This window comes from Podarcis tiliguerta, assembly GCF_965153285.1.
Source record: "Podarcis tiliguerta genome assembly, chromosome: 4".
Classification (NCBI taxonomy): Eukaryota; Metazoa; Chordata; class Lepidosauria; order Squamata; family Lacertidae; genus Podarcis; species Podarcis tiliguerta.
The window spans coordinates 24158805-24184219 of NC_139537.1; the positions used below are offsets into that span (position 1 = coordinate 24158805).

Consider the following 25415-nt stretch of genomic DNA (forward strand, 5'->3'; position numbering starts at 1 on the left):
AGCTCAGAACTTGCCGATACAGAAATCTCCCAAGATTTCAGAAAGCGATAATTCACAGTCCTATCTGGAGATGCTGGGGATTGCACCTTCTACATGCAAAGCAGGTGAGCCACTACTGAGCTGGTACCAGGTTGTTATAGAAGTGTTCTGTCAGATGCTTGGGAGCTCAAGCTGCTTAGGGTTTTAATGAAGATCACTTATCACAATCACACACGTCCAGTGTGTTTGTTTAGAAAGAAAAACCATCACGAACTCATTTGCATTTCCAAGCCCTTCAAATTTGGATGGGTAGCATTTAGGACAGGGATGGGGACCCTGTGGCCTCTGGGTGTTGCTGGGCTGTGTGTCAATCCATCATTCCCACCTACAATGGTGTAGTAAGTAGTAAACATGCAACTCTTGAGATTATTATTTTTCCTGAGCAGCAGTGGTGATTCCTCACCTGCCAGAGCACCAGAGTAACTGATGGACCCTCCTGGCATTGACAAGTGTGAATGAGGTGATAATGAACCTTTCAGGTTTGATTGTGTCAGATTAGCAAAGAGGAAGTGAGAGATGGGGGTGGGGGCAGAACTGAGCAGAGACTTCTTTTCTTAGATGGGATTCCTTCTAAATGCTAGCAGTTTAAATGGTAACACTTTTTAAGGAGACTGTTTGCATTTATAATTGAAAGCTGAAGTTTGCAGCTGGCTGAACATCCTAGGTAGATCGAAGCAAGCACCACTGAATTCAGCAGAGCTATTCCCAAGAAAACATGCACAAGAGTGCCGCCCTTCTAATCTTAATGAACTGGGTTTTATCTATCCATTGCTGCTATTTTGTGTGTGTGTGTGCGTGCGCACAAAATAATGGACTGACACAGCTGCCTTGTATATTTGGACTCTCCAGTTGGCAGGAGATGATGACATGTGACTATGTTGGGGCTGTCATAATAATGAGCACCTGCATTTCAAAATTTACCACTGCCCAGTCAGCATGGTCAATGATAAGAGTGGTAGTCCAATGACATTCAGAGGGCCAGGTTTCCCATCCCACGTTTAGAATGACCCAATGCAAAGGGTGGCAGAGCTCTTGGACCTTTTCACAGCTGTGTAAAATATAAACATGGTTAGACGCAGGAGTAGGCAGAAAGCAGGTTCCCTGCTAGTCAACCTTCCTAGGGTCTCGTGGCTGTAGTAGGTAGGGTCGGAGGCAAAAGTCTGTGCGCCAACCAACTCATATTTTACCTCTGTACAGTAGGCAAGTTTCTGCAAACATTCACACACCCCTCAGCACCCAGACAAGCAAGAGGCATTATCAGAGTTTAAATGACACGTTCCAGTCTGGCAAAACATTCAGGGTGCATAGGGCCAGTGAGAGGGTGTGGGCTGAGATTTCCACAGTCCAGACAGAGAACCTGGACAGCCACACTTGACCCTCACATCTGACACTCTCCACAACTAAAGAACAGAAAAACAAAAGGCCTGATTTTTTCATTCTTTAGAATTCTAGGAAGAATCAGATAAAACCTCTCTCTCTCTCTCTTTGTTCAAGTATTTCTACGAGTGATGGTGCACAAGCCTTCAGTTTATTACAGAATTCTTAGTGCCCCCCCCCCCGAAAACAATTATTTCAGGGTTTTTCTTCTAGTTTCTTCCCACATCATGAGTCTTCTGTGTCCTCCAATCCCTGGAGCTCCCTACATCAATGAACCGAGACTCTACGTTGAGACACATGACTATGAAGTTTATTGATCATGTCTGCGCTGCACAGCCTCCATGAGGATTCGCACAATGCTATGTGAACTCCTGAAGCCTTTCCCAGCATGCACTTGGCTCTGTGTAAATATTGAAAAGCAGCCTCTGGAGGGTATCTATCTTTGGTTCTATGCAGCCATCTTCTTGTATTTGGATGGAAATGTCCCAGGGATTATTAGGGAGCATATTATTCTGATAGCAAACTGCCCATGCTGTATTTAATTTATTAAGTGCAAATTGCCTGCCTGGTGCATCCTAAACAAGCTGTGTTGAATTTAGCAGGCTATATATATGGCATTTTTAGAAAGAGAGAAAACCAGTGAGCCTGGCTGTGTCTCCTCAGGTCTGTTAAGTTATATAACAGAATCCTACTACTGATGCTTTTCTTCATGTTTATCCTTCTTCATGTTTATCTTGTTTATCCTTGCATATTCTGAGAATAAGGGACGCGGGTGGCGCTGTGGGTAAAAGCCTCAGAGCCTAGGGCTTGCCGATCGAAAGGTCGGCGGTTCGAATCCCCGCGGCGGGGTGCGCTCCCGTCGTTCGGTCCCAGCGCCTGCCAACCTAGCAGTTCGAAAGCACTCTTGGGTGCAAGTAGATAAATAGGGACCGCTTACTAGCGGGAAGGTAAACGGCGTTCCGTGTGCGGCTCTGGCTCGCCAGAGCAGCGATGTCACGCTGGCCACGTGACCCGGAAGTGTCTCCGGACAGCGCTGGCCCCCGGCCTCTTGAGTGAGATGGGCGCACAACCCTAGAGTCTGTCAAGACTGGCCCGTACGGGCAGGGGTACCTTTACCTTTACTTATTCTGAGAATATAACTGATCTTTCCAGTTCAGGTAGGCTTAAAGATTTGGGAAACTGAGAGGGGAAGGGCTCATGGGTGTAGCCAAGGGGGGACAGGGAGGGGCAGCTGCCCCCCAATCAATAAAAATATATAGCGATTACGTATGTCCTGTTTTTACATGTTGGAAACTGCCTTGTGAGGACTTATTTGGGCCTAAAAATAATAATAATATTGAATATGTAAGCAAGCCTAGGACAGATGTCCGAAAACTATATTAAGAGTCAAAGTGAAGTATTGTTGTACCATGACTACAGAACGGGTTGGGATCCAAAGACCTGTAAGGAGAAGGCTTCTTCAACATTGGGTCTTCAGATGCTGTTGGACTAGAGATTCCATATTCCTCAGACATTTTAGCCAATGTTTAGGGATGATGGGAGTTGTAATGCAACAAGGCCCAAGGTTGAAGAATACTGTTTATGAAAAGTAGGTTCTAGAGGAGCTATCAGGCTTCCACTTGTACAAGCGAATGAGTAGCTTTGCATTTTACTACCCTATCAACATGCAGCGCTCTGTGAGATTTAAACAGTTCTTTCGGGGGGGGGGGGGAGACGCCTTTTGCAAGTGAAAGGGCACCTTTGGATACAGACTCATAAAACCACATTATGCCGAGTTGGATTTTTGAGGGGTATTTGTCATTAAAGTTTAATCATTTTTGCGTCCTCCAAAGCAGGCGAGCATTAAATGTATGACCTCCCACATCTCTCCAATATCTTGCATGAAAGGCAGGAGGGAAAAAATCAATTTTCTCTTGAACATTAGGAAGTCAAGTGGTGTTTATATTTAACCTCAGAGCAATAATTAATTAAAATTACCAACAGAGACTTGCAGCCAGAGATTGGGCTGGATTATTTTGAATCAACATGTGAAACTGATTCTCTACCTCCAATGTGCACAAAGAGTGCCTTGGCCTCTTTTCTGACCTCATCCCACTGTCATCTCCTTTTCTATCCAAAATGCACAATCCCTCTTGACCTTAGGCCTCATGCATACACAAACACACACAGAGCCAACGTCAATCTTCCATTTCTTTCTTCGGCTACATTAACACCATACATGTAAAGCGCTGCGATACGACTTTAAACAGTTATGGCTTTCCCCCAAAGAATTCTGGGAGCTGTAGTTTGTTGAGGGTCGTGAGGAGCCCCCCCCCCCATTCCCCACACAGAGATTCCATTCTCAGGGTAGTTTAACCATCAATCCCTCTTCACAGGGAACTCTGGGAATCGTAGATCTCTGAGCCCCCCAGAGCTGATAGCCTAAATTTGCATCTATTCGTATACATCAGGATACATACATTTTATGCAAATTTGTGTCATGGGCCTGTGCCACAGATTTAAAAATACTCCTGGAGTGAACGTATTTTCATATTCATTTTACCAGTCCTCAATTGCTTTAATTTGTTTTTGTTTTTAATATGCGTTTTGTGTCTTTACATTGTGATTTTAGGTTGTGAGCTGCCCTGAGACCTCTGGGTATAGGACGATATACTACTACTACTAATAATAATAACAACGATTTGTTCCCAGTGACATTGTCAAACCCAATTGGTTGTTATTTTATTTACTGATGTCCAGTAAACACAACACGTAAACCCCAGCATTGTGACGTCATCCTGTTCACTTCGTGATTCCTGACTGGGAATGTGAAATTATTCCGAAAGGAGGAAGGAAAATGAGCCAGCTTTTGGCATATGTACGTATGATTGTGTGTGTTGGGAACTGTGGTAAGAAGCAGCAGCTAGTTAACAGAAGCCTCAAACAAGATGGGGACAAAGGTGAGCATCTTCGCAATCTAAAAGTCTCTAGTTACAGAAAAATGTTCCCATAGAGATTGTTAGCTTGACCCCCCAAAAATAGAAACTGGTGAAGATTTGGTGCAGAGTATATTCCGAACTTGCAGGAGACACATTTTAAAATGTTATAGGGAAACTGGCCTATGTCAATCCTAAACAAGCAATACATAGCATTTTAAGAATTCTCATTTTGCTCCAGTCTTAGTCAAATGCTTTTCAGGAAACATAATAATCTGTTTAAATATTGCAGACGGATGGATTCACCTCCCCTAGTTGTGCCCTAAGGCTAATTATCTGGCATGAACTCTTCTCTAATTTTTCTGACACGATTGTCACACCTCATTCTGACTGATGTGGACACCTTGCATTATGAAAGAATAATGCTTATAGCTGGAGATAGCGAAATGCTATGGTATGGAAGTCACGTGTTAACGTGATGAGAAAGATCAAGAGCTTAGCAGCATATCCAAATCTATTTCATTCCCTCCAACTTGTACAGTTCGAAAGCAGCTTGGTGGTTAGTGTAAGTGACTCGAGAACTTGTCCAGCTGTCTACAAAAGCCAGCTTTGATCTCACCTTCCAAATGACTTTGCATGGTTCTAACTCCTGACCCAGCTATTTTGTGCTTTGTTTGGAATGACAATATGCCCCAGAACCATTCCTAATGGAGAATTCTCAACATGTACAACACCCTCAAGTACGTGTCATGAATGTTCACGTGTCTCTTTCATTGTGCAAACATAGCAGGAATCCACTGGTCTACGGAAGGCTTTTTTGCTACTGTTTAAAAAGACACGTGAGATCCTTATTTATTTCTTTTTAAAAATTTTAAACACATATTCCCCACTTCCTCCCCCAACCCCCGCCCCAAGCCAGGTTAGCATATCCATGTCAAACAGCTCTTACTATCAGAAAATTATTCCTGATGTTTAGTCGGAATCTCCTTTATTGTAACTTGAAGCCATTGGTTCGAGTCCTCACCTTGTAGTGAATGCACGGTACATGCAATTTCCTATTACGCCTACGTAGGGAATCTGGTTTGTTTTAAATGCCCCTCACTCTCAGCTGTAGACAAAAGGCTTTTCTGCACAATGCGCCCAGTGTGACCTTATGAGTTTGCTGCTTGATCACTGGTTTTGCCTAAGCGACTCAGGAAGGCCTGACAAAAGAACCTTAATGTTCCATGATGGCTGTGGATATTTGTCTGAATGGGCAGTTCCCCTTTTCGGGGTATGTGTCTGGAATGAGGATTTTGTTGTTGTTGTTTTTGTTTAGTCTGTCTGACTCTTCATGACCCCATGGACCAGAGCACGCCAGGCACTCCTGTCTTCCACTGCCTCCCGCAGTTTGGTCAAACCCATGCAGATAGTTTTGAGAACACTGTCCAACCACCTCGTCCTCTGTCGTCCCCTTCTCCTTGTGCCCTCCATCTTTTCCAACATCAGGGTCTTTTCCAGGGAGTCTTCTCTTCTCATGAGGTGGCCAAAGTATTGGAGCCTCAGCTTTAGGATCTGTCCTTCCAGTGAGCACTCAGGGTTGATTTCCTTAAGAATGGATAGGCTCTTGCAGCCCATGGGACTCTCAAGAGTCTCCTCCAGCACCATAATTCAAAAGCATCAATTATTTGGCGATCAGTCTTCTTTATGGTCCAGCTCTCACTCCCATACATCACTACTGGGAAAACCATAGCTTGATTTGGCAAGTGTGACAGTTTTTGAAGAGAGGAAGAGGGAGGCAGGGGGCCATGCTGTGACCTTCAGCACCTTGAGGCGAATGACCTCTTTGGGAATCCCTGAACTGGGATTTGCTTTATTTCAGATATTTCTCCATCAGCTTCCCAGATTACAGCCTTCCTACCGAGGTTTACGTTAATACCAATGATACAGTTTCATTAAAAGCAAGCATTAACAAACACACAATGAAAAAATCACCAAAAACTGTCCGGTTTAAGTAAGTCCAACATAGCAAAATTCAACAAGAACCAACAAACAACCAGCACCTGCCCAGAGAACAATAAAATATTTAGAAGTCAAGGAAAACAGAAACACGTTTCATCCTCTTAAAAGCTTTAACTGAAGAATCCAGCTGTTTATCTCTCAGAGCCGTGTCGTCATTATAACTGATCTCAAAGGCAGGTACCATGAGGTATGCTGACAAGCTGCGGAGTTAGGGGAGAGCTGCGAGGGAGCTGCAGGGGGCGCTGCAACAAAGACTTAGAAGGCGAGAGGCACAGGGTGCCGCTGAAATTCGAAAGCCCTAAGTCTGCCATTGCATACTGCAAACATTGTCTCAATGCCACGCGGAAAACAAACTGCACACCGAACTGTCCAGAAGGTCTCAAGACAGGACTAGCTTTTGACGTAAGAGTGCCTCCATTGCCATGCTCATTATGAGGTCATCGGCAAACAAAATAGTTCCTCACCAAAGCAGAACCTGACGCCATCCACTGGCTTGGAAGCAATCCAGACATCATAATTAAAGAGACCAACCATGGCTCCTCTCTCATTCTGAGTCTTCAAATTGGCCTCTTCTGTACACAGACAATACCACCTTTCAGTCAGAGGAGGTAGGGAGGAAGACTTGCCCTATTTGTCATACCGTGGTACCTCATGTTACATACGCTTCAGGTTACATACGCTTCAGGTTACAAACTCCGCTAACCCAGAAATAGTACCTCGGGTTAAGAACTTTGCTTCAGGATGAGAACAGAAATCGTGCTCCGGCGGCGCGGCAGCAGCAGGAGGCCCCATTAGCTAAAGTGGTGCTTCAGGTTAAGAACAGTTTCAGGTTAAGAACGGACCTCCGGAATGAATTAAGTACTTAACCCGAGGTACCACTGTACTGGCTGTCATCTTCCTGAAGTGTCTCCAGCTGTTTAGTTTCTGTAGCAACCTATTGCTGTAGCTTACATTACAAAAGAGGGATAAGTCACAGCCCTGACCAGGGCTATTTACTTGACAAAGCCATTAGATTGGTCATTGTAGTATTTCTCTACTGCAGAATACAATCTTACAGCTATAAAAATTACAGGGATGATGGGACCTCAAGAGTCATTGTACAGGGCGAGTCCTTTAAAAGAGGCCCCATGGATACAGAGCACACTTGTTCCACGAGGCCTCTTTTAAAAGACTCACCCGGTATATCTGTATATCTGCAACTGAGACAAAATTTAAAAATTCCTTCCCGTCTCACCTTAGAGACCAACTAAGTTTGTTATTGGTATGAGCTTTCGTGTGCATGCACACTTCTTCAAAAGAAGTGTATCTAAAGAAGTTTGCATGTACACGGAAGCTCACCCTAATAACAAACTTAGTTGGTCTCTAAGGTACCACTGGAAGGATTTTTTTTATTTTGTTTCGACTATGGCAGACCAACACGGCTACCTACCTGTATCTGTAACTGAGAATTACATTTCATGCATCCGCTGAAGGGAACTCTAGTCCATGAACACTTGTCATGATAAACATTTGTGGCTTTAAGGTGCCACAAGAATGCTGATCATATAGGAGTGACACTCTTGCCTCCACTTGCACTCTGCTAGTATAAAGCAAATTTTATCAAATTGCAGTGCAACTTCAGTGTCCCCACATCCAAAGGAAACTTCACCCTGTTGTTTTAAGTCAAAGAGCACATGGCAGTGTTTGCTGTGAAACAGATGCTTGTGCCACCATTCCCCCACTTTTGAGAATTCCAGGGCTCCTTCTACTTTCTGTCTAGGTGGCACTGCCCGAAGAGGAAGGAAGTAGGAACAACAGATGCCTTCGCTTGCTCGCACACTCCCCAGTTACATTCCCACCTTGGAAGTGGCAGAACTCAGAGGAGGCGCCCCAGCAACTTTTTGGCCGGGTGTGTGCCTGACTCCTGGTCATTTTCAACCTCGGCTGCAAGGCAGGCGAAGGGAGCAACAAGAGAGCGTCTTAAACCGCCGTCCCCCCACGTCCTGGAGAGTTAACACGCATCTGCTTTACGACCTGTCTGCTGTTCGTTGCCCATCTCTTTCCACCAGCTCTTTCTCCTGTCTGTAGAGCCGGTGAGAAGAAAACGAAGATCTCTCCGGCATTCACTAAGAAAAGGGGAGGACTTGAGCGCCGCCGGCCTGTAGGCGCATGCGCGCCGGGCGAGAGCAGGGTGCCTATAATAACAGAGAAAGCGAGGGAGTAGCGAAGGGAGCCCCGCGCGCGCACAAGCAGCCAGCCAGTAGCTCCAGGAAACGGAGCCTGGAGTTGTGTGCAGGCGCTGCTGGTGGCGTGCCGAGCAGGGCTGGCTGGATAGAAGCAGAGTTTGTTGCCCGCGTTGCAAAAAGCCAGACCGCCGGAGTTTCCTGCTGGCCTCTCCAAGCAGAGCGCAGAGGAGGCAGAACCAGAGGCAAGGAAGGGAAACTCCTCACTCCAGAACTCCTTCCCGGCTCCACTTCCACCCGCGGCGCTGCCCCGAAGAGATGCGGACCAGGAGCAACGACTCTTAGGCGAGCGGGACCTCCCTGTCGGGACTTGCTTGGGCAGACGGGGGCCAAACGAGGCGCAGCCGCGACGGTGCGCGCGGGTAGAAGGCGAAGCGCCAGGAAGGGGAGTGACGCTCCGCTGTGGCGGCGGCGGCAGTGGCTGGGGTCTCCCTCGGAGGGTCTCCCGCCTGCCCACGGACTCGTCTCGCCGCAGGCGCGCGCCAGGCGCCCCCTCGGACCCTCGCTGTGTTATGGTTGCCGGAGCGCCTGGCTCCGTCCCGCCTACCCGGGGGCATCTCTTCACCCGCCACAGCCCGGGCTCTCCTGCCCTCCCGGCTGCAGAACTAGGTTGTGGGGGTCGCTGCCTCTTCGACGAGCGGCCGGCGGCTCGGCCGGCTCCCTCGGCGCGCTCCTCCCCTCGGCGCCTCGGCTCGGGTTGCTGAGCAGGGAAGGTCCCGCGCGGGATTCCCAGGCGCCTCGCCGACAGCCAACTGTTCGCGCCGCAGTACCCAGAGCGGCAAAGGCGCCACCTCCATTAGCGCCGAATGACTCCGCCGTGGGGCGCCGCTTCCTCCTCTTAGGAGATTGTCCGGGATTCCGTGGGGCTTGACAGAAAGGCTGGACTCTTTCTCGAGGGCTGCGCTTGCTGCCCGTCGCCGGCGAGGGGACGGACTCCGGGAGGCTAGCGCGCTACTTCAGCCGGACTTGAGCCCTTTCTGGGAGCTTGGATATTTCTCTGCGCTCCTTTCTCCTGCCCAGCAACTGCGGGACTTGGTTCCTAGCGCCCCTTCACAAGTTGGCTTCTTGAGGGCTCGCCGGCTCCATATCCTGCACTGACTTGGCGCGCCCATTTTCAGGCGAGGCGACCCTGGACACACGGCGCCAACCTCTCGCGCGTGGCTGTCCCTCACCTCCCACGGCCACGTGCTTTCCGCACAGCGGGGCTTGTGGCACACACGTGTCTACATAACCACCCGCAGCTGCTGCATTCACACACGCGCCCCTTCCCTCCCTGCACACTCAGTGAGTGTGCCTCGTTTGTGCCTCGACCCAGGCTGTGAGGAGAGGGGCGCCTGCCTGGTCTCCGAGGCCCGCCCGCGGGCGCCCGCCTGCTGCCGCCCCCTCGCGGTGCCATGTGGAGGGGGCGCTGTTCTCTGGGAGGGCGGCCTGGGGCGTCGCTGCTGCTGCTGCTTGTGGGGCTGGCGGCGAGCGCGCGGGCCAGCGGCGAGTATTGCCACGGCTGGCAGGACGGGGCGACTTGGCGCGACGGCTTCCAGTGCCCGGAGCACTTCGACGACGGCGACGCCACCATCTGCTGCGGCACGTGCGCCCTTCGCTACTGCTGCTCCCGCCCGGAGGCCCGCCTGGACCAGGGCGTCTGCGACAACGACCGGCAGCAAGGGGGGGCCGAGCACGGCCGGCCCGACAAGGACATCCCCGACGGCGCAGCAGGTACAAAGCGGAGGGGAGGGACGAGAGAGGTTGCCTCGTTGCCTGATATTGAGTGAGTGAGTTTGGTTGAGGTCGGTATTGCCTACACTGACAGGCAGTAGCATCCCCAGGATATCAGAGTCTCTCCCAGCACTACCTGGAATTGAACCCGGGACTTTCTGCAGGCCAAGCAGCTGCCCTACCACTGAGCTATAGCCCTTCCCATATTTATCATAGTTGCATTGCGTTCTTTAAAAACGAAACAACCCATCTATTCCTAGATCTTAGCCCCCACCTTGTCTCAAGGCCCAGGATTATTATTATCCTACACTCAGGGAAGATACACACACATCTACACAGCTGCAAATAAAACGTTTTAAATGTGTTGGAAAGTGCAATATACAAATGTGACACTAGATGGCAACAGTGAGCTATGCAAAATCCAATGTATTTTTCGAAACCTTTTAAAAAAAGCATTTTCATAGCGTTTTTAATATGTACATAGATTCTACCACAGACTCTGAGAACAAGGTATTCTTCTTCTGTGCTTATTAGTACTGCAGACAACTGATTTCCACCCACCCACCTCTCACCTGCCCACTTAACACAGAGAAGTTTCTTTAGCAAGTCTATCAGTGCAGCACTTGACTAGTCTCTCGGGGTTTACCCATGTGGCATGCATAAGCATGGTATGTGCCACTTGTGAATGTTGTTCTTGTGGGGTGGAAAAAACTTTTATAAAAAATATTGTGGACTGTGCAAGTTGCAACCAATTTAGGACTTCTGTTTGAAATAGTAATTTGCAAGCTGCTTCAGGGCCAGGTTCACACATGACACTAAAGAAATGCACTTGAGCCATTCTCACATGCTATTTAGGTGCAGGAGAATGTTGTTGATGCAGGGCTGAAAGACATTTTTAAACATTAAGACATCCTTTCTGGGCTTTGTAGGTAGGTATCCCCTACGCTGCCTTTTCCCTCAAACTCACCCTTCCCTCGCCCACGTGCCTGTAGAAGTTTACAACAGGCTATCAAGTTTAGCAGTGCCAGAGTGGTAATTGCAATATGGGGGCCACTCAAAAAATGCCCCTGGCCCTGTTTATATACCAACATAAGTCAATGTTACCTTGGTGCTGTCATTAATGATTGGTGTTGTTTTTCTCGAGTCGATGAAGCATGTAAAGCAGTAACTTTCCCTTTCTCAGTTCCCACAGCTGGAAAACCTTCTATTCCTCAGTGGGGGGGCGGGGGGGGAGAGAGAGAATAAACAAATAGGTGGATCTTTTCCATGCTGATACACTGAGGAAGTAGTAGCCAGTTTATTTTCCTTGAAGTGGGAAGTTGGTTAGTTATTGCAAATTGCTCATTTTGTGCATAGGTGCCAACTCCCTGGGGTGCCTGAGCACCCACAAAATTCCCCATAAAGGGGCCAGGCACCCACAAATTTCACTACTAGGGCCATGAACGCTGCATGGCCCCGGGCCCCCGTGGTTGCAGGGCCAAGCTGGCATTCCTGCTTGTGTGCATGAATATAAAGAACAGACATAGGCAAACTCGGCTCTCCAGATGTTTTGAGACTACAGTTCCCATCATCCCTGACCACTGGTCCTGTTAGCTAGGGATGATGGGAGTTGTAGTCCCAAAACAGCTGGAGGACCAAATTTGGCCATCGCTGACTTAACTCGCCTTACCTCTGAGTGGACACATGTAGGACTGTAAGCCTCACTGCTTTCAGAGGGAAAGAGAAGCACAAAGCTAAACACACTCTGCTGAACTCTCCTACTGAAATAAATGGGATTTAAAACTTTGGCTGATCACATTTTATTTTATTTACTCATGGTGTAATTATTTTAATGAGCTATGACAGCCCACTAAGAATTTCAAAATAAGTTCAAAAATTCTGGAGCTGAGCACTGCAGTCCACCTTCTTACGAAGTCATTATAACTTTAATGACTTTAAACTAAAGTGTATACAGTGCTGCCAAAGTATTTTTGAGAACATAGATGAGGTGACAAACACCCTGCTAATAAGCACAGTGGTTATAAAACAGGTTGCGTGCAGCTAAGTATTGACTTCAATGAGCCCAAGAGTACTTCCTTGCTGGGTAGTGACCAATACCTCAACTCAAGTTCCACTGAAATCAGTAGGTCTTATGGAATGCGCTTAGGATTTTTATGAAGCACTGTTCATCAAAACTTAATAACACTTAAGTTTCCAGTATCTGAGTAATGAGGCTTTTTTCTTAATGCTCATCTTCAAAAAAAATCATAATGCAAAGTAATAATAAAAACTGTAGGTGGCAAACATCGCCTTAGAAGAGTCATCTCCATCTTTCTTTTATTGCATGCACAACTGGGAGCTTGACTTCTAAGAAGAGTGTCATGAGTGTGTCATCTGAAATGAAAGGGTTGGGTCCAGGGTTGCTCTCAGTGGAGTTCTGCTCTTGCTGAAGGAAGGGGGCAGTGTGTGGTCTTTGCAATGTCCTCCTTCCCTTGCCATTCCTGGAAAGCTGTTGTGGGAGAACTTCCCCAGAGCAGCATAAAGAGGTTGCATAGGGGGTGATTGACAGGTGGGTGCAGGAATAAGCAGGGAGTCTCCACTGGACCTCAGTGCGTTCCATGAATGGAGCTCATCTAGACCATGAAATGGCCCATCTAGACCCTAACCGTAGAAATTATGCAGCTTCCTTCTGAACTGATTTTTATTATTTTTTAAACTTGCATTCAAATTTAATAAATTAACTCGCTAATCATGTAAAACTGATATGACTGACTGACTTAAGATTTCTTTAACTGGGCAACAGAGTACCTTAGCCTCACAACAGTTCTTTTGCTATATCATAAGCAAATAGAGGGGAAATATTAATCTTGTGGCTAAGCGCAAATTTCAACCTGGGTCTTCCTGCTACCAGCTTGACTCACTGCCCCACCCACAACAGCCTAAATTCGGGAAGGAACGTTATTGAATTGGGATCTGTACAGGACACAGCTCATCCAATAAGGCGTGCAAATCAGCTATCGGATGATCCTATGCAAAACAGTTCCAAATGCTCAGTTCAGGTTGCACAGTTTGGATGCGCCTTCCCATCCATGTTGTGATGCAGGTAGTCATAGTAGTAGCAGTGATTATTATTTCAACTATAGCAATGACAACTTAGTTCAGTGGGAAGGGTCAAGTTATGGAAAACAGCCAGGATCTGAAGCAGGTTTACCTGTGAGTCAATCAGGAAGCAGGCCCTCGTAAGACTGAGGTAGCCAATGTGGTACCCTCCAAATTTTTTGGAGTGCTGCACTCTTCATCCGTGAACGTTGGCCGTGCTGGCTGAGGATGATATCCAACTACATATGGAGGACTCCATTCTGGTTTTTCTTGGGCTAAGAGATAGCCGTATTTCCTGAGACTGCTTACTGAGCTTTATGGCACAGGTGATATTTGAACCAAGACTTTCCAATTCAGTCTCTTAGCCACTGTGTTAAGGCGAAGGGAAGGCAGTGGCGTTGCGTGGGTTGTCAGCACCCGGGGCAAGGCAAGTAATTTGCGCCCCCCGCTGCACTGTCACTCCACCAGATAGTCCCTCGCTCTCTCTCCACACCGCACCGCATGCCTGGACCCCCCCCCCCCGCACAGTGGGCGGCGACCCAGCGGCTCGGATTGGATTTGCACAGCCAGCACTGCAGTGAGAGAGAGTGAGTGAGCCAGGTAGGGGCAGAGAGCTGCGGGTGCGAGCACCCCCCCCAGATGTTGCGCCTGGTGCGGCTGGCCCCCCCTGCACCCCCCACGCTACGCCACTGAGGGAAGGCACACCTCCAGCTACCCTCAGAGCAACAATGAACAGTCACCATACAAGCGTGTAACCGTATAGATTGTTTTTACCTTGTTGTTCAGGGGGAAGAGAATAAAATGATTCTGAAACAGAAGAGATTGTATACAAGCTGATGTACAATATGATACAAGCCGTTTCTCTTTGTGTAGCTGCTGAAATAGAGGGAAGTGGGGAATAGGCAGGCACCAGTGGCTTGAGTGCACAGCTGCAATGTTACTCAGCCATTCCTTCATGCTTTACAAATGTCAGAATTCTGAGTTTCCCTTTTATTCCTGTTTTGATAGGATATGGTGTGTAAGCCTCAGTATTCTAGGTGGCAGCATTACCCAGAATATCTCGAGATGAGTTGTATTTCAGACCTGACATCCTAGCATGCATTGATTTTTGTCTCCCAATTTAAACAAGAAAATCCCAGGAAAGACAAGTTGTTCTGGGGGAGGGAACGCCCCCCCCCCAAGCAACGTGACACTTCATTTCGCCTCCAAACCCTACCTGTTGCTGTGTGAATAAACAGAGTGCCACTTCCTAATCATGTATTTATGTGATTGGATTTCTAAAGGTAAACTTCAGCCCTCTTTGGGAAAGCCCTGGTTGCTTCCCAGCGCTTCCCCTGCTGTTCATGAATCCTAAACACATCAGAACTAGCCTGAAGTTATGTTATAATTAGAGCTGGTTTACTCCCGGAAAGTGTGCTTGTTGCAGCGAGAGCATTAATTTCAATAAGGTTTGTAACAGGGTGCCTGTTCCCCATTGAAATTAACGGAGAGATTGCACAACAGCAGAGCTTCGGGGTTTACTTACGAAAAGAACAGCAACATTTCGCTATAAACCACCTTTCTCTAGTAGTTCATTGCCGTATTGAGCCAGCTTTTATAGACTTTGCAGCAGTGCTATCCTGTACGTAGCTATTCAGATGTGAGCCTCACTGAGTTTGCCTGTTTACTCCCAGGTAACTGTGCGCAAGATTGCTGCCTTCATGTTAAAAGAGATGTGGTTTTTCTCCTCTCATATCTTGTAATGCAGGGACGCGGGTGGCGCTGTGGGTTAAACCACAGAGTCTAGGACTTGTCAATCAGAAGGTCGGTGGTTCGAATCCCCGCAACGGGGTGAGCTCCCATTGCTCGGTCCCTGCTCCTGCAAACCTAGCAGTTCGAAAGCACATCAAAGTGCAAGTAGATAAGTAGGTACCACTCCGGCGGGAAGGTAAACAGCGTTTCCATGCGCTGCTCTGGTTCGCCAGAAGCGGCTCAGTCATGCTGGCCACCTGACTCGGAAGCTGTACACCGGCTCCCTCGGCCAATAAAGCGAGATGAGCGCCGCAACCCCAGAGTCGGTCACGACTGAACCTAATGGTCAGGGGTCCCTTTACCTTTATCTTGCAATGCAGGGGCCATAAGAAAGCAACAAGGCAATTTAGTGTGAAGTAGAGAAGAGCTGAAATCTATTATTGGACTTTTTTCCCTACTAAATATCTGTGTCCCACTTTTACTCACCCATCCCCATAGAAAAAAGCCACTTAAAAGAATTTTCTCCAGATACTCTTCTCTACTAAGTGTTTTGTGGTGTCTGCTATTCCACTCCCGTTCAAGGCCCTTGAACAATGCCCCACTCAGCGGAGGAAGCAGCACAATATTGGCCAGCTTTCCAGCAAAATTGCTTCTGCTGCTGCTCATAGTTGTCCCAAATGAAAACTTTTAAGAGGGCTTTAAGCTCCTGCCATGGCCAACTGCAGAGTCCCACTCCCCTCCAAAAGCTGGGGCATTTCAGTGAAATGCTGTTTCTCCAGTTTCCCTGGAGTTTCACAGGTAGAGTGAATAATTTCAAGAGGCTACTTACACACAGGTGTAATGAGAACCAGGCAGAGGGCCTTCTCAGTAGTGGCACCCACCCTGTGGAATGCCCTCCCATCAGATGTCAAGGATATAAACAACTATCTGGCTTTTAGAAGACATCTGAAGGCAGCCCTGTTTAGGGATGTTTGATGTTTTATTGTATTTTTAATATTCTGTTGGGAGCCGCCCAGAGTGGCTGGGGAAACCCAGCCAGATGGGTGGGGTTTACATAAATTAATTATTATTAATAATATTACTACTACTACTACAGTGGTACCTCTGGTTACGAACTTAATTCATTCTGCAGGTCCATTCTTAACCCGAAACTGTTCTTAACATGAGGCGTGCTTTCGCTAATGGCGCCTCCTGCTGCCGCTGCGCTTCTGGCGCGTGACTTCCGCTTGCAAAGTTCGCAACCGGGAGCATCTACTTCCGGGTTAGCGGAGCTCGTAACCCAAAGTGTTCGCAAGGTGGATGGTATGTAACAGGAGGTTCCACTGTACTACTACTACTACTACTAGGGCAGAACTGGATGTTACCCAAAATATGGCGGTGCCACCAAAAATAGCATGCTTGGGTTGAGTCCCCTCTCCCCTGTAGTAATGGAAGCCAGATGACATGATCTTGGTGTGTTTCTCACAGTGGCTGTCAAATACGTGGAATGACCATGGGGGAAAAAAGCACGACAGGATAATACCATACAGTCAATACATCTTCCCTTTTCCATGTTGTTCTCGCAACAACCCTGTGAGGTAGGTTAGGCTGAGAGAGGGTGACTTGCCCAAGTTCACCCAGTCAGCTGCACAGCTGAGCGGGGATTTGAACCTTGGCCTCCTGGGTCCTAGTCTAACACCCTAACCATTACGCTACGCTGGCTGTGACTAAAGAACGAAGGAAAAACATCTACTACCCTCTCCGCTTATTATGCGCTTTCAATAAAAACATGCTTGCCTCTTTGTTTCCTTAAAAGGGTTTTTCTTTTCTGTTGGCAGTGCCTATCTACGTGCCCTTCCTTATCGTGGGCTCTGTTTTCGTGGCGTTCATCATCTTGGGGTCCCTCGTAGCAGCTTGCTGCTGCCGCTGCCTGCGCCCCAAGCAAGAGCCCCAGCAGAGCCGGCCTCCTGGAGGCAACCGGATAATGGAGACTATTCCCATGATCCCAAGTGCCAGCACCTCCCGCGGATCCTCGTCACGTCAATCAAGCACCGCTGCCAGCTCCAGCTCCAGTGCCAACTCAGGTGCCAGGCCTCCCCCTACCAGGTCGCAAACCAACTGCTGTTTACCAGAAGGGACCATGAATAATGTATACGTCAACATGCCTACTAATTTCTCAGTACTGAACTGCCAGCAGGCCACGCAGATAGTGCCTCACCAAGGCCAGTATTTGCACCCACAGTATGTGGGCTACGCTGTACCGCACGACTCTATGCCCATGGCCCCTGTGCCCCCTTTCCTCGACGGCCTGCAAAGTGGATACAGGCCAATTCAGTCTCCTTATCCCCACAGCAATAGCGAACAGAAGATGTACCCAGCAGTGACTGTGTAGCTCGAAGGAAGGAAGAAACAGCAACAGACACCCAAGCAAAAAAATAAATAAAATAAAAATATTGCCGCAACAGACTGTGAGCAGAGGAAAGGAACGCTTTTGGAAAGTAGCTTGCCGAACTTCATTTGTAAATAATTTTGGAAGGCTCATGCATGTCGGGACAGTATTTATAGACGGTTTTCTTTTCGTTCAGTTCAGTTGCCAAAAGAACTGTATGAGGATACTTTTGATTTAACATTTCCAGATAATGCTTCCATTCCAGTGCATGATTTACAGGGGCAAAGGATTATGCTGAAGAGGCATCTACATTTCGGTTAGACGTGTGTGTGTGTGTGTGAGTAAGTGAGTGTGAGTGATTAAATGCCTGAGCCACTAAGTGCCCTTGAAGGTGCTACACAGTCGATGGTATTTACCTAGTGAATAGAAAAGCAGCTTGTTACATGGTACGAAATAATTGTTTTAGAAGTGTCTTTCCCCCAGAGTTTTAACTACCCTTCGTATTGCTGTTCCGACAATCACACTGACGACAGAAGGATGAACAGTGCAATCCTGGTTAGTTACATAGTCCTAGAAGTTTGACTTGAAATTACAGGGAGGGACCATAGCTCAGTGGTAGGGCGCATGCTTGGCATGCAGAAGGTCCCCTGTTTAAACCCTCGCATATCCAATTGTTCTTGTTCTTTATTTTTTAAAAAAGCAGGGATAGTTGTCTTGTGGTCCCCCGGTTGTTTCTAGACTCCCAACTCCCATCAGCATGGCCAGTGGTCAGGGATTATGGGATTTGCAGTCCAGCAACATCTGGAGAGCCAGAGGTTCGCCATCCCTATTAAAGGACCAGGCAGCAGGTGAAGGAAGGACCCTCTACCTGATAGCCTGCAATCAGGGTAGGCAGCACTGGGCTAGGTGGACAAACAGCTGTGACTTCATATAAGACGGCTTTCTATGTTCCTAGTATCTTATCTACACCCTTTGCCATATCGCAAACTGCTTTTGAAAGCCTGCTTTTGCATCGTGAAAGAGTTGGCTATGTGGTATTGGTAAGGGAGCTGTTATAGAAGCTCAAGCCCAGAAGCCATTCAGGTGTGTGGATGAAGCTACATACTTCTTTGGATCCTGGCAATGCTCAGGAGCCGAGCATTTTGCAGAAGTGTGGCTTACCTCAGCGATTTTCAAAGCAGAAGTGAATGTGAAGGGTTCGCTTTTATTCCAGCTGAAGTACCCACAATAGCCGCAGTACCCGCTTTGTTTGCGCATGCCAACAAAAGCGTAGCTGCATTTGTTTGCAAACACCACTTGCAATGCTCAAAAAACGCCTTTGGAATTTGGGCATTGGTGGCGTGAGATTAAGTGGGTTGCAGCCAAGACTTTTCCCCCAGCATTGCTCCTTGTCCCCATTTCCAGTTCAATGGACAGGCCCTGGTTGCTTGGACCACATGGAAATGGGATTCGTATCTGACACAGATAGAAGTGGTCAGCCCAAACAACAGAGCAGGGGAAGACTTGCAGAGGTAGAAAAGGTGGCTCCCTGGAAAACCTCTTTTTGTCAAAGTACAGACAGTTCCCCGTTTGCTCTCTGGGTCATTGCATGCTTGCACAAAATTGTGCACAATTGGAGCACCCATTGAAAAAGCCTGCAAACACCCTGTGCTTCTCCCCGCCCCGTTCCACCCCTTTTTGTGATGTTTTTGAATCCCTTCCTGGTTCAGCGTGATGCGTGTGCATGTGGTCATGCACATATCAGACGCACCTAACCACCAGTTGCTGCCTGTAAAAGTATTAGAAGCGTGACATCACCACACATTTCCGTTGTGTACAGATTCATTCATTAGCGAAATAATTCCGCATGATGTAAAGGTCTTTGGGCGGCTCAAGGGATGATATTGCACTAAACCGGGTTGATTTAATCTTTATCAGCAGCTAAGTTTCTGGCAGTCGTTATAAAAGAAGCAGAAGGTCTGTGTTAATTGTTAATGTATTTCGTGCTTCAGAAATCCAGGATTTGCTTTCTCGTTAAAAAACCACACCACTATGTAGCAATATAATTCATTTATATTGTCTGCTGAAGTTTGACACTTGCATATTGACACTGTGCCAAGACTTTGTTCCTCCTGCCTCACCCCTGATGCTCTGTGCACAAGAGATAAATGCAGGAGAAAAAGATGCTCTTGAACAATGAAACAGAAGTACATGGGCACATTGCACCAGCATACTCTGATCCAGGGAACTGAACTAAATGGAATTTACCCCATGCAGCTCTTTCATGTGTGCATAAGTGCTTTTGCACCCATAGGAATTAATTGAATTCATTGTTTCTGCTGCTTGTTGTCCTCAGAGTGCTACAGGGTCTAGATCAGAGGTCCCAAAAATTGGTTTGTGGTCTATAAGTTTCATTAATGTGGTTGCAAGGATATCCATGCTCACTCATGCACTTGATTTTTATTTTTTTTCTGATGGTGAAGACTTGGTCTTTTTGGCCATTGCCAGTTTTATTGAACAGGCAAAGAAGGCCACAGCCTAGAACCTGTGATTTTTCACAATAAGGTGCTGATGCAGTCAACTAATATTTCCCGAGCTATTTGATTCTTTGATTCTTAGAGCAAAGTGAAGTTCACTGAGTGATCTGCCAAGACCTGCAGCAATTTTCAAATGGTGGGTTTGAGAACCACTGGTAGAGATCACTTGTCCAATAGGTACCTTTGCAGCTACCTTACTCTGCTTATCATGTTTGTTTAGTAAAGTCTAGCTCTCAGTTTGAGAAGCGCGCCGGGAATTTCTTGCAGAGCAATGGATGCCCTTGATATGCCGTTTGCTTGAAAAGAAACAGAAGGTGCTGAGCAGTTTCCTGGATTGGGCCCACTGTTTCACTTCTGGGAGATGGGCCCAGAGACTGATGTTAGCTTTTTCCATTTGTGAAAAAAATAAATAGTTTACACTCTTGTGCACAATTGCCTGGGAGCAAGTCCTACTGAACTCAGTAGGACTTACTTCTGAGTAGAAATGAATAGGATTGCACCCTTCTCTGTTTCCCAGATTTCATTGTATTCATTGCACATGCCGTGTTACTTATATGAAAATCAGGTGAATCTGTTTGTTTACTTGTTTTTTTTAAAAAAATGAATAAGTTAAATCAAAAGTATGTAGAAATTAATTTACATTGAACAGGGGAAATGCTTTTGAGTTGTAATAAAAAGTTTGTGACGTGGTGTTTTATATGTCATGTATAATAATGTAAAACCAATGTTAATGTTTGGTATAATTTTTTAAATTTCTTAAAGGGCACTTGAGTAAGTGATTCTTACAAGTGAAGAAAAAAAAAGATCTTTTGTTTCATATTAAATATTTTATGGTGTGATTTTTCTCTCTATTTGAGTTTGTTACTCATTTCTCATTTGCTTTAGGGTGTATCTACCGTTTGAGTTGCAGATAAGACATGATCCAGCCAAATGTAGAAATCCCATTGCTTTTAATGGGAGAGACTTCAGTGCAGTCCTATTTTAAAAATAAACTCAAAACGAAGTCCTGTTGAGTTCAGTGGGGCTTACTTGCAGGTATGTGGCTATTGGATTGCAGGCTCAGTTTCCCACTGAAATCGAATTCTTAAAATTTGCATGTATATGTTAAATGATGGGGAACCTTTGGCCTTCCAGACTTGTTGGACTTCAAGTCCCATCAGCCTCAGCCAGCATGGGCTGGATCCAGACACATCAAAGAAGCGTTTCCGTTAAATGTGTTGCCAACTTTGAGAAATTGGGTTAGCAAAAACGGAACTTCGCAGCACTATCTGGTGTCAGTGTTAGAATAAGGTTACCAGACATCCCCATTTCCTGGGGACAGATCCCGGATTTACAAATCAGCCCCCTGACAAAATCTATCTATTTAGTAGGAAGTTGAGAAGTGTCCCCGGATTAATTGGAAAAAAATCTGGTAACCTTATGTTAGAACATATAAAACAACGCATATAAAGCATTTTTTCTTTGCCAATGTAGCTGAGTCCATGGCCAATGATCAGGGATGATAAGTTACAACTTCAGTTAAAAGTTCATTTAGGATGACGATAATTTGAGTTGTTGATACCTAATAGAAGTAGCCCAAGAGGTCCCTTGCTTTGTCTCCAGGTGTGGTGGGGCGGCAGTGGCAGACATGAGCTTTAATGATTCAAAACTAGATGAGACATTAATAGAGGAAGGGTGGGGAGCATTAAGCTCAGGGGAAGTTTGGAGATGTGGCCCTCCAGACCTCTCTGTTTGGACCTCGGAACTCTCCAGGCCACACGCATTCCCAGGCCACCTTCCCCCTTCATTGGCCCTACTGCAAACCCTCAAGCGACTTTGAGTGCATGGAACGACCTGTGATGTGTGATGGATGCCTCTTGCCTGTGTGTGTAGAAATCCCTGAAATACAGCCTACTGTACAAAGGTCAGAATCATATCCATTGCTCCACCCACTTTTTGCTTCTGGCTCCACCCACCCCTTGCATTTAGTGCCCCCCTCCAGGTCACCCACAACTAGTCCTCCGGGGTTTAGCCTGCCTGCCCCACTGCTTTCTGTTGCTTTCTCCCTCCCCTCCCCACTCTGACTTTGCCATCCTGCTCTGCCCACTTTCCAAGCATTATGCCACCCTGGTCCCTTCTCCACCAGACAAGGGATAAGGGTCGTTAAAAAATTATAACACCTGGGTCCAGAAGCACTCTGCACAAATGAATATGTTGAGTGCAGCCGGAGCTTGCAAAATGGCAGTTCTTGGGCAGAGCACATGGCTGAACAGTTTTTGACAAGGAAAAAAAGGAGGTGGTAGTAACCAGCTGATCTCAGCCCTGGCAAGTCTATTGTGGGCTCTGATGCCACATCTGTTTCCCACTGTCCTGCCATTGCCCCTGGGGGTGGTTTGAAGTGCCCCATAAGCTGTGGGTGCCCAGACCTAATCCCCTGGCCAGAAACCCCATTACTTCCATAGCTGCATGGAAGAGGCTGTTTCTGCAGGTGTGGCCTTTTCGCCCCTCCAAGTTAAGCTTTACCTGCCACAGCTGGCATTTCTTTTTACCCAACTAAAAGGCACAGGTGCTATGCTTTGCCTTGGGTCTATTGGTGGCTGTCTGCCATGGTAGCTAAATGGACCCCACATGCCTAGCAGCATGGGAGAAGGGCCCTAACTCAGCGGCCCTTGCGTGCAGAAGGTCCCCGGTGCAACCATGACATCGCCAGGTCAGGCTGGGTGTGTCCCCTGCCTGAAAACCTGGAGAGCTGCTGCCAGCCAGTGCAGATAGTACTAAGCTAGATGGACCAATGAGCTGACTATAAGGCAGCTTCTCATGTTCCTTTACCCCTGATTCCCTAATGCTGGGTACAATCTTCAGGGTCATTCCTCGCTTGTGAGATACGACATGCTTAAAGCCATGAGAGAGAATTAGGAGTTCAGCCAATAAAATGTTGAACTGAAAAGTGTTTTTCTTCACTTAAACCACATTCTTCCGTGATCACCAATGTATGAGGCTGTTTGGGAAAGGGCAGTGATTTCAATGGATACCCGTTTTGCTCATGTTCTCAAAAAACTCTCACAGAACCTGAGCTGCGCCCATTATTAGTATACAGCTACTTGGTGATTTGCAAGACATTTTACGGCAGTTCACGGCGGAGTTTCTCCCGGACTCCTTGAGAACAAGGCATTGTGGCCTTGGAAGCCGTACATCTTCAGTAATAAATTTCAGAAACCCTATACAAAGCGAGGAACAAAACGCAGCTTTTGGGGTATGAGGTTTCTTTTGAAAAGGAAGTGCTTTCACTCGGAGCCCTGCTCACCAAGGTATTCAAGCGTGCGTTTTAACTTGAAGCGTGCAATTAAGCCCTGATTACAGTGGCGCTAGTCTCCTTGCTGAATTAATGTCTAAACTGTTTCTCATGGAAAGCTGCTGTGCTGCAGCTCCCCACTGCATCCAGATCATTTATGGTCGTTCACATTACAGCCTGCACCTGGCAGTATCACATGAAGGACCCAAATCCTGCTCCCATTGAAGTCTTGTGGGCATGTTGCCACTGGCTGCAACTGGAGCCGAAGCACGTACAGTTTTTCCTCTCAGCGGGGAAAAAGGTGGTATAAAATGATATCGTTTGCTGAATAGCTTGCCAGACTCTTTAAAATTTGTATTCCTAAATTCGAGGCATTTTGAGGGGCCCAGGAAAGGTGCAAGGAAGAAGGCAGGGAGGGCGAAGCTTCCCTTAGTACTAATTTCCACAGTAATGAGTCGAGATAATTGCTTTAGCAAGCTCAAGGAAAATGTATGTTTCCATTAAAGAGGGGACGCTGTGCACATTCACGGCGCTGTGTTTTTCTCACGAGGATTGCAGCAAACCATAATAGGGTAACCTAGGCTGCTGTAAACTTTGATTTTAATGTCAGCAGCCACAGATGGAGAGTGTTCTCTTCCTGGTGTGTAGCCAATACATTTTGATTGGGGGCTGGTGGTGGTGCAAGGCTCACACAGAGAATGGGACTCAGTGTGTGCCCTTGCTTGTGTGAATCCGCCCAATGAGCCAGTTCAATATGTAAGCCAACCTCTATATTACCCTGGTACAGACTCTTCCCATGGTTGCATGCCTGGGAATAATTAATATGTTACACAAACAAGCTATCCTGGGAATGCAGTTGCCATGTCATCTTGTGCAGATGTTACCTAGTTAACATACCAGGTGAGCTGATCCTGGGCATCCATGGATGCACATTAACCTGCTCAAAAGAAAGAAGAGAAAGGTCAGATTTGGTGAATCTCTGCCTCTCCAGAAGTGGCTGGACTTTGACTCCCATCATCCCTGACCGGGATTAGCTTGATTATGTAGTTTTCTGAATCTTCCCATTTACACAACTGTGATCAATCAAACTAATCCAAGTGGTTTCTTCTCCATTGACAGCAGGTGTTGCTCAGAGTATCTCCATTGATCGTTAGTTTTTGTGCTCACATATTCTTTTACTCTTAATCAATCACAGACTTGGGCAAAACTCTCCTGAGATGTAGGCATAGTCACACCAGCACAGAGCTCATGAGGTGTGTTTGCCCCGCTCCTCTCCTAATGGCCAATTGCCTCTGCATCTTTCAGGATTGAACCAGAGTAACTAGTCCTCTTACTTCCAGATGACCTGCTCACTGAGAATTCATTCTGGTTTGTTTACAAGGAGATTAGATGACATTGGCCAAATAGTGAGCATTCATTCTGATTTGTTTGCTGGGAGATTAGATAAAGCTGGCTATTTAACGAGCACTCAATTCTAGTTTGTATGCAGAGATGGCATGCGATCAGGCAAGTGTTATCCTTTCTGGTGTGTTTCTAAATTTGAATTTTAAACTTTGCATTTAGTATATTTTTATCGCTGTCAGGCACTTTAAGGCATGGTTAGGCAAACTAAGGCCCAGGGGCCAGATCTGGCCCAATTGCCTTCTAAATCCGGCCCACGGATGGTCCGGGAATCAGTGTGTTTTTATATGAGTAGAATGTGCCCTTTTATTTAAAATGCATCTCTGGGTTATTTGTGGGGCCTGCCTGGTGTTTTTACATGAGTAGAATGTGTGCTTTTATTTAAAATGCACCTCTGGGTTATTTGTGGGGCATAGGAATTCGTTCATTCCCCTCCCCCAAAAAAATATAGCCCGGCCCCCCACAAGGTCTGAGGGACAGTGGACCGGCCCCCTGCAGAAAAGGTTTGCTGAGCCCTGTTAAGGCCTTGATGGTTAAAAGCAGGATATGCTTTTCAAAGTAATAAATAAGCAATGCTCCCATCGCTCCCCATTAATATTTTGGGGAGACAGGCTTGTTGTACATGAACTCCAAATCAGCTTTATTTGTGCAATTCTGAATTTGCTTGTTTGTGACTGGATCCCACCTGAAAATAGCACCAGTTTGGAAGTACCCTCTATGGGGAGTGCAAGACAGAGCAAAACCACAGTGTACTGCTGGAGGAAGGATGTATGTATTTAAAGC

At 46.9% G+C, this 25415-nt stretch overlaps 2 protein-coding genes across 2 annotated transcripts; both read left to right on the forward strand.

The window, feature by feature from the left end:
- Positions 1 to 8480: 8480 nt before the first annotated feature.
- LOC310675982 (uncharacterized protein) lies at positions 8481 to 14156 on the forward strand (the record flags this gene model as incomplete). The annotated part of the gene is made up of 2 exons (XM_083437224.1): positions 8481 to 13737; positions 14040 to 14156. One exon carries the CDS (start codon positions 8481 to 8483, stop codon positions 9423 to 9425), a length of 945 nt encoding a protein of 314 aa, XP_083293350.1. The 3' UTR covers positions 9426 to 13737; positions 14040 to 14156.
- On the forward strand, positions 8804 to 20799 carry SHISA2 (shisa family member 2). Its single transcript, XM_083437226.1, has 2 exons — positions 8804 to 10267; positions 16894 to 20799. Exons 1-2 carry the CDS (start codon positions 9949 to 9951, stop codon positions 17445 to 17447), a joined length of 873 nt encoding a protein of 290 aa, XP_083293352.1. The 5' UTR covers positions 8804 to 9948; the 3' UTR covers positions 17448 to 20799.
- The last annotated feature ends 4616 nt before the right edge of the window (positions 20800 to 25415 follow it).